General features: G+C 54.0%; 2 protein-coding genes across 2 annotated transcripts in view; both read left to right on the top strand.

The window, feature by feature from the left end:
- The window catches only part of LOC106731659 (uncharacterized), a 44,153-nt gene extending 41,771 nt beyond the window's left edge, over positions 1 to 2,382 (top strand). Inside the window, exon 10 of the mRNA XM_089778844.1 lies at positions 2,246 to 2,382. The gene's annotated coding sequence lies outside the window, so the exon portion shown is untranslated. The remainder of the gene's footprint in view (positions 1 to 2,245) is intronic.
- On the top strand, positions 2,260 to 19,538 carry LOC102456078 (uncharacterized). The gene is made up of 9 exons (XM_025182202.3): positions 2,260 to 3,121; positions 4,445 to 4,488; positions 5,968 to 6,032; positions 7,167 to 7,390; positions 8,831 to 9,090; positions 9,506 to 9,634; positions 12,459 to 12,600; positions 17,396 to 17,437; positions 18,356 to 19,538. Exons 1-9 carry the CDS (start codon positions 2,260 to 2,262, stop codon positions 18,649 to 18,651), a joined length of 2,064 nt encoding a protein of 687 aa, XP_025037987.3. The 3' UTR covers positions 18,652 to 19,538.
- Positions 19,539 to 20,037: the final 499 nt, after the last annotated feature.

Here is a 20,037-nt window from a genome sequence, read left to right as displayed (position 1 = left end):
TGAATGCCCATGGTGGGGCAGGGCCAGGGAGGGGATGGAGCTCGGGGGAAGAGGGGTGGCATAGGGGAGAGGATGGGGCAGGGGGCCACGAGGAAGGAAGATAGGATGGGGGAAGAGGCGATACAGGAGTCCCAAGCATCCTCTGCATTTCACTGCCTGAGCACGTCAGCCCAGCGGATTTCAGGCACCTTCATTTCCCCAAGTCTGCTCTTTGGCAATCAAAACCCTCAGTCTCACGTGGTGTGGCTTGTCCCGCTTCCCTTAGGTTAACCTCACTGGGAGCGAGTCATGCCGCTTGGATGGGCTCCAAGGCTGGCCACTGGGACCAGGTCTTCTAGCGCAGTGTTTCTCAACCTTTTTTTTTTATAAATTACCCCTTTATAACATTTTTGGGTGTAAAAAGTACAAAAATAATAAAGCGCTGTCAAATTTAAAACACAAATTCAGTTTTCTTAAAATTTCAGCTGTGTTGATGTACCGCGCCCCTCCCCCAGACTTCTCTCGAGTACCCCCAAGGGTACTCATACCACTGATTGAGAAACACTGTTCTAGCATATCCTTGCTGGGTCCCCAGGGCGCCCCCTCCCATGGGTTCCCCTTTGGTCCTGCGGCCCCTCACTGTAGAATAATGACCAGGGTTAATGGCATCTCTGGGCCACTCTGCCTCCCAGAATGACACAAGTCCAGGCAATGGCCACCTCTCTGGGAATAGTCACACCTTTGCAGCCGCACAGGAGGGGAGGGTCTGGAGCAGACCCCTAACACTGAGGTGGGGGGCAGGAGAGGGGTGGCGCAGGGAGTTTGAGACTGAGGGAAAATTGGGATGCTGCATTTGCTGAGGACCATGGCATAGCCCGATTGTCCTGGCTGCTGCTGGACACGCCCTGCCGCCCACAGGCGGGTAGGAGAGCTGTGCATGGGAGCGGAGCAAACAGCGGTTTTGGTGTGTCCGTGCCCCGGTAGTACAGAAAAATGGGGGGAGGGGCACTGCCTGGAGCTGGGCCAACAGGGAGGAACCGGGATAGGAGAAGCAGGAACGGGGGGAGGATGCAGGGGCTACACTTCTGGGGAGATAGGACCCCTAGCGTGGAGCTCCCACCCCCAAAACTCATTGTGTCCTGCAGAGAGACCCCACCCCCAGCGAATCCCACCACCTCTCTAGACCCCAGGGACAGCCCAGTGCCCCATGATCTCACTGCATCTCCACCCCCTGAGAGACCCCCCCCCGACTCTCACCCCACCCCCTGAGAGACCCCCGCCCCCTGACTCTCAGCCCACCCCCAGAGAGACCCCCGCCCCTCTGACTCTCAGCCCACCCCCCGAGAGACCCCCGCCCCTCTGACTCTCAGCCCACCCCCAGAAAGACCCCCCCGCCCCTGTGACTCTCAGCCCACCCCCAGAGAGACCCCGCCCCTCTGACCCTCACCCCACCCCCTGAGACCTCCCCCTCTGACTTTCAGCCCACCCCCAGAGAGACCCCCCGCCCCTCTGACTCTCAGCCCACCCCCAGAGAGACCCCCGCCCCTCTCTCACCCCACCCCCGAGAGACTCCTGCTCCTCTGACTCTCACCCCACCCCCAGAGAGACCCCCACCCCTCTGACTCTCACCCCACCCTCAGAGAGACCCCCGCCCCTCTGACCCTCACCCCACCCCCCGAGGCCCCCCTCTGACTCTCAGCCCACCCCCAGAGAGACCCCCATCCCTCTCTCACCCCACTCCCGAGAGACTCCCGCCCCTCTGACTCTCAGCCCACCCCTAGAGAGACCCCCGCCCCTCTGACTCTCACCCCACCCCCAGAGAGACCCCCGCCCCTCTGACTCTCAGCCCACCCCCAGAGAGACCCCCACTCCTCTGACTCTCAGCCCACCCCCAGAGAGAGACCCCCCCCTTCAGCCCCATGGAATTGGTATGTTGTTAACTCCTGGGGCAGAGATCTGAGGCCCCTCTCTGTAGTTTCACTGGCTGGCTCCTTGCCCTGTCCCTGACATGCAGTTTGCAATGTGTAATTTGGCCGAGGGACGAGGAAGGACAGTGAAGATTTGGCAGTGCAAGGGGCGAGCTGGTCTATGGACCTTGGGGGGGGGGGGCGGGTTGGGAAGCCTGAGAAGTGGGGTATATAGATTCTAGCAAATGTCAGTGAAATTACAGACAGGAAGTGGTGAAGGGCTGTTGCACAGCGCCTGTGTTGAGAGAGTTCCGGCTCCGAGCATGAATTTCTCAGCTGCCCTGTCTCCTCTCTGGCAGTTTGAGGAGGTGCCATGGAGAACAAAGTGACCGACCACCTGCACCAGGCCCTGGCTGAGCTGGGGGAGAGTGAGCTGAAGCGATTCAAGGCCAAACTCAGGGACGTGGCCATGACAAAAACATTCGAAAAGAACCTGCAGGAGCAGCTGGGAGGCGCGGAACCGGCTCAGTGGGTGATCAACCACTTTGGGGTGGAGTACGGGGCGGAGGTGACCCTTGAGGCGCAAAAAGCCCCGGAGCACGAAGCCAGTGCAAAAGGGCTTAAGCAGGCCCTCAGGGCTTATGAGGGAAAGTGCAGTGATCACCTAGAGACCATCTCCAGAGTGAGGAATCTGCTGCACCGCACCTTGGGCAGCCTGGGAAAGGAGGAGCTCCGGGTCTTCAAGGCCAAAGTGGCCGAGGTTGAACTGTCAGACACTTCTGTCACCAACCCCCCCATCCCCGGGGGCCGGCTGGAGAGGGCAGAGGTGGCAGAGATGGTGGAGGAGCTCATCAGCCACTACGGGGTGCGCTACGCCTTAGACGCCACCCAGACCGTGCTCAGGGACATGAACCAGGGTGCCCTGGTGGCCGATCTCTTTAGGCTGCAGAGAGCCTACATCAAACAGACCTGGGAGTGGACGGAAGCCCTCTTCAAAGTGAGCGAGCAGCTCATCCAAATCTGGGGCAGCCTGGGGCCGGAGGCGCTTGAGAACTTCCGCATCCAAGTGAAGCCAGAATCTAGCCCCATCCCCTGTGATAAGCAGGCGACAGAGGTCACGGAGGAGCTGATCCATGAGTACGGGGAGGAACGCGCTCTGCGGATGACCCAGAGCATCCTGAGAAGCATGAACAGGGCTGCCCTGGCACAGAGACTCGTGGAGGCATCTAGGACAGGTAAGAAATGCATCAGGGAAGGGAAATTGTTTCCTAGGGAAATCCCCTCTCTCTGTGTCTCCTTTCACGAATGGTTCGGAAAGGCATGGGGGGGGGGGTGAGAGGTAACTGTAGTTTATTTTAATCCCATCCCTTGTATGACCCCTGAGATGTATCCGACACTGTCACTTCTCCCTCCCCTTCCCCCTGGCTTCACCGCAGTTTTCTTTCCCGGCTCCACATGACAGTTCCCCCATTCCCGACTCTTGAGGTCCCTTTCAGTCCTAGTATTCTATGATTCTATGACCGCTTGTCTCCCCGGGGAAATGTTTCTAGCTTGGGGTAGGTGGCAAAATTTCCCAGTAACAGAGCAAACTGCATGGAGGAGACATGACAAGGTGGGAGACAAAGGGAGAATACTAGCTGGCTTGCACACCGCCTCCAGTCTCCAGTGCAGGAAGAAGAACGAATCCAGAGAGCGGTGTTTAGGAGGGTGGTTGAGGCCTAAGAAAACAATTCTCTGCTTTTCCAGTCCCAGCAGCAAGAGCAGAGCAAAAGTGTTGGCTGTGGGGGAGCTCCAGGCCACTCTACTCTCTCCCAGCAGGGGGCGCCGTAGGGAGGGAGGGGGGAGCTCCCAGCTACTCCATTCCCAGCCTCTCTCAGCAGAGGGCGCTGTAGGGAGGGAGGGGGGGGGGGGAGCTCCCAGCTACTCCGTTCCCAGCCTCTCTCAGCAGAGGGCGCTGTAGGGAGGGAGGGGGGAGCTCCCAGCTACTCCGTTCCCAGCCTCTCTCAGCAGAGGGCGCTGTAGGGAGGGAGGGGGGAGCTCCCAGCTACTCCGTTCCCAGCCTCTCTCAGCAGAGGGCGCTGTAGGGAGGGAGGGGGGAGCTCCCAGCTACTCCGTTCCCAGCCTCTCTCAGCAGGGGGCGCTGTAGGGAGGGGGGGAGCTCCCAGCTACTCCGTTCCCAGCCCCTCTCAGCAGGGGGCGCTGTGGGAGGGGGGGAGCTCCCAGCTACTCTGTTCCCAGCCTCTCTCAGCAGGGGGCACTGTAAGGAGAAAGGGGGGAACGCTCAACTACTCCAGTCCCAGCAGGGGGCGCTGTAGAGAGGGGAGCGCTCCCAGCTACTCCAGTCCTGGCCATTCCCATCCAGATCCCCTAGCCTAGGTAAATGGCCGCTGTATGGGCTGGAGCCCCAGCCCCAGTGGTTGGGGGTTACCAGGAGGCAGCTTGTTCTGTAGCTGCCCCTCTCCTATGACTAGAGAAAGGGCACCAGTTGGCGAACAGTCGCAACCCCATGTTGGAGGCTCATCCCACTGAGCTCATCTGAAGCATCTTCCTTCCCGCAGAGGCTTGGAGAGAGAACCAGTGCGAGCTGTGTCCCAGAGAGAAGGTACGGACAAGTTCTTGCAGGGGATTGCACCAGCTCCTGCTGGGATACTGGTGCCTTGGGACCCAGAGACAGGACGCAGCAATGTCTAGTGGGGTCCTAAATGGCATAAATCTCAGTGATCAGCAGTGGTGTCAGTAATTGCTCCTTGAAGACACCTTTTTTTTTTTCCCCCCACTCCTCTTCTGTCCGTAGACTTAACACCTCTTACTCCTATTGTAGCTGTTCATTCTTCCCCACCCCTGTTCCAGGATCTAGACTAGAGCTTATCCCCGGCTCTGAGAGGGGAGTGGGGTCGAGTGGGGGCAGGGCTAGAAGTTCGTATTTCTAGCAAGACAGTTTGGAGCCAAGGTGACGTGGCTCAACCAGGCCCACCGGTGGGGTGGGGATTAAAGGGGCAATTGTACAGGGGCCCAGCATTTCAAAAGACACCCCTTGCTACATGGCAGACAGAGACTGGGGCCCCTTTGAACAGTCACGGGAATGCCACTCTGTGTGGCTTTGATTGCCGTAGGCCCCGCCCCTTCTGTCCTTGGCCCCGCCCCTTCCAGGGATGCAAAGCTGGGTCCCTCTCCTACCTTGGCCGGTGGTGGCTCAACTCCTTTCCCTTCATGGCACTTGAGCACCTTACCCTGTTGAAGGACGATAACCATGATTTTCAGAATCCCTGGTGGCGGGATGGGAACTCTTGTGTTTTCCACTGAAAACTGATTTCGGCGCCGTGCAGCGCTGAGGCTTCATTAAGCCAACTTGGTATTTCCAGCATGGCAAAGGAGGGTTTTTCCTGCAGCCTTAGGACCCAGGTACACCCAGATTACCCTTGCTGTTCACACGCTGCCCCAAATTCTGCCACCCTCCCTAAGGGAACCATCCATCCCGCTACACTTGGGCACAGAATGGAAGCTGTTACCATACGCTGGGAACCTGGACCTAGAACCCACCAGCCTCCACAAAACTAGACTCTGCCACGTGAGCTAAAGGCGACTCCCCTGGGCTGGCAGCTGCAGGAGTAGGTTATTTACCCTGCCTGCATCCAGGAGGAAGAGCTGTCTCTCCCTTGTACAGAGCCAAGTGCCTGCGAAGGGGTAGGAGTACCGGGGGCTGGGGGGACAGTATTTCCCTGCTAGAATTTAGCAAGGACTGTTCAGAACTCTGGCCTGCTCTTCCCAGCACCTGGACTCTGGTCTCAAGCATCTGTGTCCCCCACAGAGCCACTGCTGCGGCTGGAGAAAAAACGCTGAGCCTGCCCCTTCACTGACCTCCGGGCCCCAGCAGGGAGTGGGAACAGTTTGTACAGTGGGGTTGCTGGGAGCCACTGAACCAAACTGTCAATGCTGCATATAATGGAAAGCATTTCAAGCCAGGGGGCGCTGCAGTGCCCCCCTGCACCCCTAATTCCAGCAGCTCAGATTCCCTCTTTTCTGCTGCTCTCCTGTGGGTCTCCCCATTGGAGCCATGTTAACCCCATGTCCTGTGATCTAGGATCTGCTGGAAGAACTAAACCCGGAGATCATTCAGGGCCCAGAGGGGAGCCTGGAGACGTACAGGTAAGAGCTGGGGTCGGGAATTTGGTGTCACCCCATGTCTGGCAGCCCGGGCCAGTTCCTGTTGCACCATGTGCGAGGGATGTAAAGGACTAGTCGACGATCCAATAAGCAAATGCTTGCCAGACAGTCGACAGGATAGTCCACTAGTCGCTCCTCCCGCCCTTGCTGTCTCCATCAGATAGAGGCAGGAGGGCGGGGTGGGGGAAAGAGAATGATACTTAAGTGGCAGCGCCACATGGAACGCGAGGTCAGCTGCTCAGCGCGGTGCTGCCACTTTGAAATGCCGTGTGGAGCCCGAGATCAGCTGGGGACTCCCCAGCTGAACGTGGGCTCCGTGCAACGTTTCAAAGCGGCAGCGCCACTTGGAGATCAGGATCAGCTGGGACTCCCCAGCTGACCCCAGGCTCCATGTGGGTGCTTCCGCTTTGAAATGCCAGCGGGCGCTCTTGTACATTTCAAATGCGGAAGTGCTTGTCGATTAGTCAGTGGAAATTCCAGCGACTACTCGACTAGTACATTCATCGCTACTTAACAGCCCTGCTGTGTGCGGCACCCCACCCGATGGCTCATTCGGACTTCATGGCTGGACGGTTGCCGCGGGGAAACGCCGATAGCAAGGCACTGTACAGTGTGTAACCCACACGGCTGCTCCATGGCCCGATTATTGTGGAGAGCCTGTTAGGAGGTTTTGTGCCTACAAGCCATAGAGGGACCCGTAGATGCTGTTAAAACAAGGACGGGAGCATCTGGGGGTCCGGGACAGAGCTGCCGAGTAGGGGCTGGAAGTCAGGACTCCTGGGTTCGCTTGGCCGGTTCTTTCTCTGGCTCATGGGGCGATTGAGGCAAGTCCTCACTGTGCCTCTGTGCCTTAGTCTTCCGGTCTGTAAAATGGGGGGATGGGGAGAGTTGTGGCTTCAGTCCTAACTGCCAAGGCATTTGGGATCCTGAAACGGCAATTCCTAGACAAAGGATAAAGTTTAAGAGTTGGGGGTTTATAAATAGAACAAAGAATTGGTGTAACCTCCGGGCTAGGCCAAGCAGGAGGGGCAGCACCCGAGTTAAACCAGGAGACAGGCTGGTTCCAGCTAACATTGACTCTTTACTCCCCTTTCTCTTTTGCCCTGTGACATGCAGAGTTCACATCCCCCGGGCAGGCGCCTACCGCTGCCCTAAAACCAAACTCAGATTCGAGGTGAGGGCAGCCGTGACCATCTGCTATGAATACAGCTCCTGGGATCAGTATCTGCCTGCCCAGGCGGCTCAGCAGAGGATGGTGGCCGGCCCCTTGTTCAACATCCAGGTGGACCAGGATGGGGCCGTGGTGGCCGTTCACCTCCCGCACTTCCTGTGCCTCGCAGGTATGGCTGGCGGGTGGCACTCGATCCGCTGAGCGGGCTGGGGGGCGCGGCTCCTGGGGAAACCTCAGGCACTTTGTGCCTAGACATCTATGATCTGCAGCGCCGGGATGGGACCCGACACCCACGGGGACACTACCCAAAGAAGAACCTTTCCCTCCTCCTTCCCGATCTCGGCAAGGGGGCCTGCCCAGGGGACAGGACTGGAGGATCCTGTAGGGATGTCAAATCCCATGTAATTAGTTAACTGGTTAAACGTGCTAAGTGTAACCGGATAAATGGGGCGGGTGGGGGAGCTCCAACCCAGCTGGAGCGCCCTGGCCTGTGGTGCACTGGGGCCGGGCATGTCTGGCCAGGGGTGCTCCAGCCGGGATGGAGCGGCCCCACGGAACTGGAGCAGCGCCCCCTGGTTAAGGGTGAGGCTTGCCAGTTAACCATCCACATCCTGACTGGGGAGGAGCCTGGCGCTGTCCCTGGCCTTGCCTGTGGTGGCCCACGTGTGCCTGGGAAGGGGGATGCGGTGGCAAATTTGCCCCACAAAGTCACGCAGCCCAAGCAGGCACATATAGGGTTGCCAGGAGTCCGGTATTCACCCGGACAGTCCGGTATTTTTGCCTCCTGTCTGGTAAAAAAAAAAAAAATTCAGAGCAGGAGGTGAAAATGCCGGGTACCTGGCAACCCTACAAACACTCGGCGCCCGGCCTCCCCGCCACCTCCCTGAGTTCCCTCCAGCCCTCAACACCCGCAGCCCCCATGCTTACCTGGTTCCCCAAGGCTGCTAGCACAAAATGGCTGCTGGCCAAAAGACCTAGGGGAAGCAATGCTTTCCATGGGTCTTAGTGCTCAACTGTTCTCTTGTTCCTATCCCTACACTCTTTTTTTTTTTTTTTTTGGTCTCGTCTTCCCTCCCCCCCCCCCCCTTTTTTTCCTCCAGAATTTTTTCGGGGGTGGGGGTTGGTATTTTTGTTTTAATCATCTTACAACCCTAGGCACAAAGGTGGGGGAGGGATAGCTCAGTGGTTTGAGCATTGGCCTGCTAAACCCAGGGTTGTGAGTTCAATCCTTGAGGAGGCCATTTAGGGCAAAAATTTGTCAGGGATGGTACTTGGTTCCCTTGTGAAGATGGGGAACTGGACTCAATAACCTTTCAAGGTCCCTTCCCATTCTAGGAGATAGGCAATCTCCATTAGTTTTTTAATTTTAAAGGCATTGAGCTGAGTGCACAGCCCAGGCTTGCTCTCTGCTAGCCCCCATGTCCTTGTCTGGGACCCAGGAGTGCTAACTCCCTGCTGCTACATCCCACCCGCCCCCATGCTCCTCCCAGGCCCAGGAGTCCCCAGTGCCTGTCCTTAGCTATGAGCATGAGACATGTCCGCCTCCGGGGCAGAAAGGGGGCCTGAGACAGCAGGCTGGGAACTCCTTGTGACTGTCCCCTATGGGCAGGGGGCGAGATCTCCCTCTTTCAGATGGAGATCGCCCATTTTGTTGGCGGGGAGATGCTCCTGGAGAAGCCGGCGCGGGTGAGGCACTTCCATGCTGTGCTGGAGAACCCCCACTTCTCCCCCCTGGGCGTGCTTTGGAGACTGATCCGGTCGAAGCGACGCATTTGTATCCACTCGCTGGTGCTGCTGTACCGGGCCCGCAGGGCTGCAGACATCACCCTCCACCTCTACCTTCTCCCCGACGACCGCTCCGTGGTACAGGTGACTGAGAATCCACCCACAGCCACAACGGGGGCGGGGGAATTGGAGCCACCGGCTGCCATGGGGAAGGGAGGGGCATGTCCTAGCAGGGAAAGCAGGTCTTGTGCCACAAGTGACCAGCTGTGCAGAATGACATGTGAGACATTTATGCTGTGGCCAGGTGGGCTGATTGGGGCTGGTGGGGGTGTAGCTAAGCGCTTGCCTGGACTAACTTTAAAACTCCACCTGTCTCAAGAGCTCAGTGTCTGCCCAAAGGCTGTGCTGACCCCATGTCCCCGCACATCTCTTCTGTTTACTGCAAACCAGCCCTCCTCCCCCCCACAACCAGGCTGGCGCAAGAAAGGAAAACTGGCCTTGGCTTTGTGTGTTTTTCTGTCCATCTCTCCTAGAAGTGACTGTGTTTGAATTTTCACAGGCGGTAGAAGAGTATGAGAAGAAATGCCAGTCGTTTCAGGTGCCCAAGCCGCCTCTGACCAAGCCACTACATTACGGGACATATTACCGCACCACATCTAACTCACCCAACCTAGAGATAAAACCTAAGGTAACTGAGATTTGGAGGTTTGCAGCCATTATCTATCCACCATATCTACAGCTGTCAGTCCAGTATGTCTAACAGCCTACGGTGTGGAACTGTAGTTATGCTGTGTTCACCGTGCCATTCATTGCAGTCGGAAGACAGTTTTTGATAAACACAAATATTGCTCATTTACACAACTGGAGGATTAACTTCATTGTTGAACTCCAATTGTTATCCCTTTGCATTTACATCGGAATTCCTCCGAAATTACTCTGAGACACATGGACTTCCTGAAAAAAATCCCACCGCTGGAAGGCAAGCGTGTATCTGCCAAAACTTGAGATCTAGTCTTTAAAAAGAAAAATAAGCATTTAAAGTGGTGTTACGCACTGCATTTCGATGGGGCTGCAGTCACATTGACCAGCTGTTTCAAGCTTTTCCCCCTCCCCTGTTGTTGTGTAAAATACCCTGAGAAACAGGAAGAAACTGACCGTGATCTCAGGGCAGAGTCACCCCTTCCCATCATCAAAATCATGAGGCGTTCACTCAGAATAACTGGAAGGGGACTGAAGCGCCTCACAAAATGACTCCACAACTAGCAGATAGGAAGTAGCTGACGCCTGCCCAGTTTGGCAGCTGTGGAAAACCCAAAGGTGGTTTGCCTGCCGCAGGAGTGAAGACACCTTTGGCAGTTGTTGTTTTTTTATTGTTCCACTTGAGGGGTGGTGTTTGCGTTAGTGGGAGATGCGCTCCTTGGCGGTGAGTGGCTTTTCCCGCTGTTTCCGAAGAAAAGTGTCATTCAGCCGCCTTTCTTCCTGTTGCGGATCCCGGCCAGGCCCCACGGGCTTTGGGTGGTTTTGCTGTCAGCATCAGTCACACCTGATAGTCAACCTGTGGAACTCCTTGCCAGAGGATGTGGTGAAGGCGAAGACTTTAACAGGGTTCAAAAAAGAGCTAGATAGATTCATGGAGGTTCAGTCCATCAATGACTATTAGCCAGGATGGGTAGAGATGGTGTCCCTCGCCTCTGTTTGTCTGCAAATGGGTGATAGAGTAGGGATCACATGAGAATTACCCGTTGTGTTCTCTCCCTCTGGGGCAACTGGTATTGACCGGGATACTGGGCTAGATGGACTGTTGGTCTGCCCCAGTATGGCCGTTCTTACATTCTTAATTACTTGTGCTCATCCTTGGAGTTCGTTTCTTAGCACAGTTACATTTCCTGGCGGGTCTAGTTTCATAGCATTGTTGACGCTTTCTGACCTGAGCAGCCAGGGCTGAGCGTGAGGCCCTGGGGTTGTGCCGCTGGAAGCTGGTACCCGGGGCAGCCAGGTATTTCTCTGAGGCAGTTTCGCGTATTTGCAAAGAGCAAACAGTCTCCTGCTGCTCTGACAGTCTGTGAAGCGAGAAGGGCCGTCCTTCGGATTTATGGGGCCCGACGCAGTCTCTTAAACCGGTGCCCCTGTGCCTGATGGCAGCTGGGGGAGATGGTTTTTTAGCGCTGTGGTTTTATAATCTTTTCAACAACACACGCATGAAATATTTTTAAAACAAATTTTCTAACTCAGGTTCTGTCGATGCACACGATAAATTCAGAAACTGACAGTACGTCCCTGGGGCTGGCAAATGCCTGTTAAGTAGCTGCATTGCCACTTGAATGGCTCTTTCCCCAGTGCAGGGTGCTGCTAATAGCTTGGGCAGGCTTTTATAGTTTTAAGTCAACTAGCTCCTCTCCGGAGGAACAGAGCCACAGGACAGGGAAGGGAAGAGGCAAATGGGTGGGCATTAAGACCCAGCAGTGCCCCAAATTTTCAGGTGCCCTACGCCGCTGTGTATTCTGTGCATGGGCGAGGATGACTCTGATAAGGAACCAAAAAACCTCCCCAGGCCTCTCTAGACTTAAGGGTCTCTCTTAAGCTCAGTGTTTCGCAAATGGGCCCCAGATGGGTCGCAATCCCATTTTCATGGGGTCGCCACTGTTGACTGAGACTAGCTGAGGCCCAGGGCCAAAGCCGGAGCCTTCCCGTCTGGGGCTGATGTCTGAGGGCTTCAGTCCTGGGTAGCAAGGCTCAGGTTCCAGGCCCCCTGCCTCAGGTTGAACTCCGTGGGCTTCCTCTTTGACCTCCCCCCATCCAGAGCAGGGGCTCAGGTTAGACTTTGCCTCCCCCTCCTGACCCAGGGTAGCAGGACTCAAACTGCCTCAGGCTTCGGTCTCCCTCCCCCGCCCACTCCTCCAGGGTCATGAAGTAATTTGTGTTGTCAGAAGGGAACTGAAGTGCAATTAAGTTTGAGAATCTTTTCCACAACTCCCCCTCCCCCCCCCCTCCCCGCGCACACACACAACTTAGCAAGTACCTCACGCCCTTCTACTGGCCACACCGGGAATTATCTCAGTTCATGGACCGTGCTGCCTTCTGGCCCGTCTCTCACTCAATATCATTCTGCTCCACTCTCTCCCCCATCTCTCTCACCGAAGAGGGTAGCTGGGGCAGTGTGTGAGGGTGGGTTTGTCCGCCCACCCTGCGTGCCTCAGAGTTGGCAAGTACATACTCAGGGGGCTGTGTCCCCCCCCCCCCGCCATTTGCCTTGCTGTGGTTTCCTTCTGGTTTTAGCCCACTCGCAGGAGCCAATAGTCCCTTCATGGTGGATGAAGCGATCCTTGTCTCTCCAATTTTTCACAGGGCCCCCTGGGGATGAAAAGTGGGAGGCACGGTCATCGTGCGCTGCAGTGGTTAGTGATTCACGAACACCCGCTTCACGGGAAATTCCCGTTGCTTTGTTCACGTGTGCCCGGCTGGCTCGGGGACCCTGGTGAACTCACCGGAGGTGAAAATTGTCTTCCCCACAGGATCTGGAGTTCCAGCGCAGAGGCCCAGAGAAGCATCAGTCGTACACGGAAGTGTACATCCAAAGATTGGAGGAGTGCGTGGAGCTCAGCTTGAGAGAGAGAGACCAGGAGGAATCTGTCTGGGACGTCACGCTGAGGCCAGGTAGGGGCCGGGGAGAGGAGTCGTCCTTTGCACACAGGAGGCCTCTCCCAGGGGTTTAAAGTGCGCCCCACGACACAGCACACGGATCAGCGCTGTGTCAGATTTTGGGAGGGGAGGGGCAACTGTGCCCATGAATCCTGCGGCTATTGTCTACTGCATCAGTAGGCCACAGTCACCTAAAAACTAACCCCAAAGTAGCCCAGTCTAATTATTTAAACAATGTTTTAATTAAGGCAACAGTCTATACCTTTAAACTGAAGCATTCTCTGGGGCAGGGGTGGGCAATCATTTTTTGCTGGAGGCCGCTTCAGAAATTTTCAAAGTGGCCCCGGGCCACACCAGAAGGGGCAGAGACAGGGTACTTCCAGGCTTCCCCACCCCCAGACCAGGTTTGGTCTGGGGGTGGGGGGGCACCTCTGCCCCCCCACCCCAGGGTTCTCCTAGGTGCCCATGCCCCTGGCAGTGGGAGGAGACTTTGTGCGCTCCCTGCCCCCAAGCCAATCAGAGCTTTGCCAGGAGTGCGCACAGTCTCCTGGCTGGGCAGAGGAAACTTTGTGCGCTTCTCCCAGGCCCTAATTGGCCTCGGGGAGGGGGAGTAGCAGGGCCTCCGCAGGTCAGACCAACCCGCTTGGCCCGCGGAGGCCCTATTGCCCACCCCTGCTCTAGAGTATAATTCAACGATGGATGTTAGCAGCATAGATCTATAACCAGGGGAACCAACAGCCTCCCTGGGCAAGTTGTGGGAGAGCCTGGCTCCCGCTCCCAGAAAGGGTGGGGCCCCAGGTGGAGGAGGTGGGGCCTCAGGTGGAGGAGGTGGGGCCTCAGGTGGAGGAGGACGAGGAGTACCGGTAGTTCGGAATAGGCACCCTAGTCCGAACTACCTAGTTCGAGCCCCGTGTAGCCGCGCTACACGGGGTTCGAAGCAGCGGGGATTTAAAAATGGCGGCTCCCCACTTATGCTAATGAAGCCCGGGAAATTCAAATCCCGGGCTTCATTAGCAAGTGCGGTATGCCTACATTACCCTCCTAGTTCGAACTAGGAGGGTAGTGTAGACATACCCCCTGTTCTACAACGTATAAATCATTTCACTTTCGATGTCCGAACACTCCGATGTTTGGGTTTCAAACACTGCCCAGGAATCTTGGTCGAAGAACTATTTCCAGGCAGATGCACAGCCTTTTCCAAAGTTTTGGGAACCCTTTTTGTAGCCTATGATTATGAACTTGGCTTTCCTTTTTAAAAAAGCTATAGGTGCTGGAAGTAGGGAAGCTGGGGGTGTAGCATCCCCAGGCTTGAAGTGAGGGCATGGGCTCTAGAAAGTATTCCTGGGCATGATACTTTTGGAGATCTTTCTACTTCAGCATGACAGACATTTTCAGATGATGTGTTGTCACGTGATCTTTCAGCACACACAAATGAGCTGATGCTAAATTACAGGGGTTAAGATGAACACTTAAAATAGGGATGTCTGAATTTAACTGTTTAATTGATTATCTTATCTGTTTCCGTTGCGTTAAACTCTTCTGCCCCGCAGGCGCGTGTGGGCTCCTGACCTCCTGGGGAGCCGGCATGCTGTGAGCTCTGCAGGATAAGCCTCATACTGCAGTTTGTGGTGTGGGGCAGGAGCCAGCTCCCTGGGAGCCGGTTTATGCACACTGGCTCCCTGCACTGGGGGCTCTGCAAATAGAAGGCTGCAGGGGGGCACCCCTCCAGCATTCTTCCCTCCCTAGTCCCACCTGGCCAAAAACGGTTAACCATATAACCACTAGGATTTTTAGTACTTACACAGTTATTTTTTTAAACCTTTTTTTAATATCTCTAATATAAAAGTTTGGTAAGTAGTATCAGAAACAAAAGTATGTGCATTAATTAACAAATGAAGGGGGAATGAAATTAATGACAGCTCAAAATTAACTGAGGTACCAAACTTAAAAAAAGTCTTTAAAAAAGTCACTCTATAGAGTGTAATGAAATGCGAGATGTTAGCAGCATGGATCTTGAATACGTTTTGGGTTACTAATTGTTCAGATTGGTTTGAGTCCATGAGCATGGAAGGGTTTCTAGAAATAGTTGTAATAAATAGAATTAAGTTGGAAGGATTTGACAGAGTAAACATTACTTCAGTGACATTCATGGATGATAATTTTGTGAGACTTTGCCACCCCCAGAATATTTGAGTCGGTAAATAAGAGCTAAGATTACTTACCAATTGGAAGTGGAGATACAGTTAGTATAATGCAGACAGGCGGAACTTGAACCTACGGCCTTGAGAGCTCAGTGCATGAACCTCTACCTCTTGAGCGAAAAGCCAGCTGGTGCTCAGATAAGGCTGTAGAGTAAACTAAGTCTCTCTCCCTGTAGTGGTCTAAGTCAGTGTTTCTCAACCTTTTGTTTATAAAGTACCCCTTTAAAAAAATTGTAAGTACCCCCGGTACCTACAGTTTTCAGACCCACTCAATTTTTTTCTACCATTGCAACACATTTGTTTAAACAATTTAATCATAGCCGGGCAGGCGATGAAATTTTTGGGTGTAAAAATTTCAAAAATAATCAAGCACTGTCAAACTTAGAACAAAAATTCAGTTTTCTCTAAATGTCAGTTGTGTTGAATTTCTTCTCTCGAGTACCCCTACGGGTACTTGTACCACTGGTTGAGAAACATTTTGCTCTAAGTGCCACTCCCTGGGACAGTGAACCACACCTAGTAGGTACATGGTTAAAATGGTTCCTTGTCTCTGTATCTGCGCAGATAACGGAGCAGCAGCTTCTCAAAAGGTATTCGGGGGGGGGATGGGGTCTTGAAACGTGCAGCCCTAGGGAGATTTGGCCAGATCAAGGCATGCACATAGGAATCAGTTTATCTGGCGCTACCTGGTAACCTGAGTCACACCCCATTGCAGGCAAAGGAAAGACTCGCAGACAAAGGGATGACATTGCAGAATAAATGGACTCACTGGGGTATTGCTACCCCCTGGAAAAAAACGGGAGCGTTTTGAGTGAGATTTAAGCAATATTTGTGGCGTGAGGGCGCGTGTTGGTTTCTTGGCAGCAGGGGAGGGTCTCAGGTGGTTGTTCCACTCCGGGGTGGGAAAAATGAGGAGGCACCCGGGGCAGCATCCCCCTTGCCCTGTATCTGCTGGGGTCACAAGGGGCTTGCTCCAGCTGGAGGAACACACCTACAAAGATGAACAGCAGGTCAGGAGGAAATCTGCAGAAAGCCTCTTGCGACCTAGGCCCCAAGCGCCCTTCCTTCCTGTTCGCTGCAGAGCCGTGCATTGGGGAAAAAAGTGCTGCAGAAGCTCCCAGCCCGGCTGTCGGTTCTACCCGATGCACTTCTGCAGCGCTATTGGCTGAGCCAACAATAGCCAACCCAGAGCCGGGAGGAGGGACAAAAGAGGAGCCTGCTGGCAGATGGAGGGAGAAGGCAGAGGAGTGAGCAATGTTGCTCCCAGCTAGCTGTAGAAAAGGCAGGGAGGGAGGGGGCTCTGGCATCCCCCACCCCTTTGTACTCCCCTTGTCTGTCTCCACCTGCTACCGCTTGTCTCTATTTAGATTGCAAGTTCTTTGGCGCGGGGACTGTCTCTGTTTTCTGTACAGCACCTTGCACAGCAGGGTGGTTAGAGCTATGGTAATACCAACCCTAAATAATCCTCCTCTTTATTCACGGCCTCAGGGGACATCTCTTCCATGTCTTTTCTTCCCCACCCACAAAGCGGGAGGGAATGCAGGCAAACCCTTTTACAAAGGTCTCCGAACCTTTTTAAAAGCAGGGGCTTGGAAAGCTGGGAACCTCAAATCGGTAGCCTCTGCAGAATGCCCAAGATTGAGAGTAGCGTAGCTGGAGGAGAACTTTGCTTCAGCTCTGCAGAGCTTAACAGATTTTCTGAACTGAAGCTGGAACCTTTCTGAAGAATGTAAAACAGCAAGTTTTGTATCATTCCGTGGTAAAGACGTGAGCTGTCCTACCTGAACCAGCTGCTTACTGTAATAAGTTTATGATCAGTTTGAGTTAATTAGAGCACAGTGAATGGTACAGGGCAATGTTCCCTGTAATGTTTTCCATCCATGTGTGGAATAAATTTTGTTGTGTGCACCAAAGCATGTGCAAATGTGCACCACCAATATAAACACATGCTGTCAGCTGTCGGTGCTCTGCTTATCAGCTCGATGGCATTTGAATCTCTCCTGGATAGCTGCACAAGCGCTCAGCTTACAGGAAACCCTGGTACGGGTGGGAGGGGAATTCATGACTATTGGTTTCATTCTCAGAATGAACTTTGATCTAATTTTACTCATGAACTTTTCACATACCTCTTCCACAGGTGCAGGGTTGCTTGAGGTTTATTAGCATGAATACAATAAAAGTGCAGAGTCCTAGTCTCATGGAGAGCATCTTTCATAGTATAATTTCAATTGCATTGTTGTGTCATGTATTGATTTATTTGAAATGAATTAATTGCTCTAGTCATCCAATCAGGGAACAGAAACCATACCATGTGACTGAGGGAACTCTGAATTTTAGTTTGTATTTCAAAACGGTTAAATACCCGATGTTCAGAGACCTCTTGGTGGGCCACTGCAAGGGAGAGGAAACGTGTCAGAAAAGCCCAGCAATGATGGAACAGCGGCACACACAGAAAAAGAGGCAGAATCTGATAAATAACCAGGTCGTTGTTGAATTATCCTCTCGGCTCCCAAGATCACAGGCCGCACAGCCATGCAACTGGATCAGCCCCTCAGATCTGCATGCAGCCAGTCTGATGACTGAATCACCCTTTTTCTCCCCTCTTCCAGGTGATGTGAAGCCTCCCACAGTGTCAGCTGAAGTGCCCGCAGGTAAGTTAGCCCCAGGGTCTGTAGGGACTTTTTTGCAGAAATCAGAGTGGGGAAAGATCAGTCATTGGCCCAGTGGTGGGACTAGGAAGAGAACTGGTGTCCCAAGTTCCCTCTTCTAACCAATCCACCCCCGCTCCGCCCCACTTACCCTCCGTGCACCAGAACCGCAGATGGCAAGGCCCGAAGGGAGGGTGGAGATCATCCAGCCGGGTTTCCTGGGTAACAGAACTGCCCCGCCACCCTTCCACATGGGAGTCTGGGTTCCCAGGCCCCACTGCTCTGGCCCCACGACCCCACTGTTCCCTTGTCCTGTGCCAAGCGCGGAACCTCACCCTCCTGACACCTCACCCTGCCCTCTCCTCCCCGCCCCCCCGAGCCGCATACAGACCCACAGAGCCCCAATTCCCAGGGACTTTTCAGCTTAGGTAAGAGACGACTAAGGGAGAATATGATAGAGGTCTATAAAATCATGGGTGGTGTGGAGAAAGTGAATAAAGAAGAGTTATTTACTCCTTCCCATAACGTAAGAACTAGGGGTCACCAAAAGAAATTAAAACAAACCAAAGGACGTATTTCTTCATGCAGCACAGTCAATCTGTGGAACTCCTTGCCAGAGGATGTGGTGAAGACCTGGACTTTAACAAGGTTAAAAAAAGAGCTAGATAAGGTCATGGAGGTTAGGTCCCTCAATGGCTATTAGCCAGGATGGGTAGGAATAGGATCCCTCGCCTCTTTTTTGTCAGAGGCTGGAAATGGGTGACAGGAGAGGGATCACTGGATGTTTGTCTTTTCTGTTCACTCCCTCTGGGGCACCTGGCATGGCGACTGTCGGAAGACAGGACACAGGGCTAGGTGGACCTTGGTCTGACCCGGTGTAGCCGTTCTTATCACTCTGTGCTTTGCTACCCAATGCTCTAGGGGCCAACACAAGGAAGACAAGGAGAGATCACCTGGTGGAAACTTTAAAAGACCTCAGAGAGATGGAGCTGAAGGAGTTCAAGAGCAAACTGACTGACACTAAATTGCAGGAGGGTTACACCCAGGTACCGCGAGGTCACCTGGAGAAAGCAGAGAGTGTGGAGGTTGCTGAGCTGCTGTTCAGACACTATGGACAGGCCTATGCCACGAAGGTGGCCATACAAGTGCTGGAAGCCATCAACCAGAGACAGCTGGCAGAGAGACTCCAAAGGGCAGCGGGAGCTGGTTGGGAATGAGCCAGGAAGGAGAGAGCTGGTCTCTCCCTACAGAGGAGCCTCACCCCGTCCATCTCTTCTCCTTCCGTGTTCTGCTGCTTCTGTGCCCAGGATCAACTGCTCTCGCTCTCTGTGAGCAGCAACCCTCGGCTTTGGAGTCTTTCCTTTTCACGCGTTCTCTGACCCATTTGTCTCAGCAGTGACGCCCTCACTGTTTCATCCCAGGAGCAATCAGACCAAACAGGACAGTCCTGTGTCATCACAGGAGATCCCGAAGCATCTGGCTAGTCCAGCTTGCTGTCGGAGAAAGGGGCAAAAACCACCCAGAGGCTAATGGAGCATTAATCTGCCCTTGCGGGAAGTTTTGGCCCAGCTTTCTGTGACCAAGTGGAAATGTTTTTAATGTTTTCTCTGAACACGTGTGGGTGTGCCTCAGTTTCCCCCCATGCGTTACTCATGTGAAAGAAACCTGCATTTCTAATGTAAGAAGCAAGCAGAAAAATATTTAACTCTCTCCCCTGCAAGCATCCCGCTCATCCCTTCTTTGTTCATCACCAAGCAGCAAAGGCACAATGCTGCCCCGGTTATTTTAATTGCAGGACACTTCAGGAGAGCGACAGGCGCTGGCGATGCGTGTGCAATCAAGCGTGTAAAAGACAGGCAGCCTTGATCTGGACCCCCTCTATCTCCGGCTGCGGCCATCACAAGTGACTCTTGGATGGGTCTGCGGTGGCTCTTTGCCGCACATGATATTGAAATGCTGGGGCTGTGTCTACGCTCGCGGCTTCTTGCGTGAGAAATATGCAAATGAGGCTAAGCGTGGAATATCGCTGAGCCTCATTTGCATACCTAATGAGCCACCATTTTGCAGAAGAGGCTCTCGCGCCAGAAGGCGCTGTCTACACTGCCCCTTCTTGCGCAAGAAAACCCCTCTTGCGCAACGCCGTTATTCCTGAAAATAATCAGCGTAGCGGCATTGCGCAAGAGGGGTTTTCTTGCGCAAGAAGGGGCAATGTAGACAGCTCCTTCTGGTGTAAGAGCCTCTTCTGCCAAAGTGGTGGCTCATTTAGGTAGCAAATGAGGCTCAGCAATATTCCACGCTTAGCCTCATTTGCATCTTTCTCACGCAAGAAGCCGCGAGTGTGCACATAGCCTGGAAGGCTGTGTCTACACTGGCACGATCTCGCGCAAAAGCGTCCACTCTTGCGCGAAAACTTGCTGCCTGTCTACACTGACCGCGTGTTCTTGCGCAAGTAAACTGACGTTCTAATGTATGAAATCAGGGCTTCTTGCGCCAGAACTCTGACGCTCCCGCTCAGGGATAAGCCCTTTTGCGCAACTGTTCTTGCACAAGAGGCCAGTGTAGACAGGCAACATGAATTTCTTGCACAAGAAAGCACTATTGTT

This window comes from Pelodiscus sinensis, chromosome 5 (genome assembly GCF_052426305.1).
Source record: "Pelodiscus sinensis isolate ZL-2025 chromosome 5, ASM5242630v1, whole genome shotgun sequence".
In the NCBI taxonomy this organism is placed as follows: domain Eukaryota; kingdom Metazoa; phylum Chordata; order Testudines; family Trionychidae; genus Pelodiscus; species Pelodiscus sinensis.
The sequence above is the reverse complement of the archived record's forward strand: the minus strand, read 5'-3'. Positions and strand labels throughout refer to the sequence as shown.

What these genes read in the sequence shown, in the direction of transcription:
- LOC102456078 (XM_025182202.3), top strand. Translation starts at nt 2,260, where the DNA reads ATGGAGAACAAAGTGACCGACCACCTGCACCAGGCCCTGGCTGAGCTG. An exon ending in AGCTGTGTCCCAGAGAGAAG is followed by an intron (nt 4,489 to 5,967) that starts GTACGGACAAGT and finishes CCTGTGATCTAG; the next exon opens with GATCTGCTGGAAGAACTAAA. An exon ending in GCACTTCCTGTGCCTCGCAG is followed by an intron (nt 7,391 to 8,830) that starts GTATGGCTGGCG and finishes CCCTATGGGCAG; the next exon opens with GGGGCGAGATCTCCCTCTTT.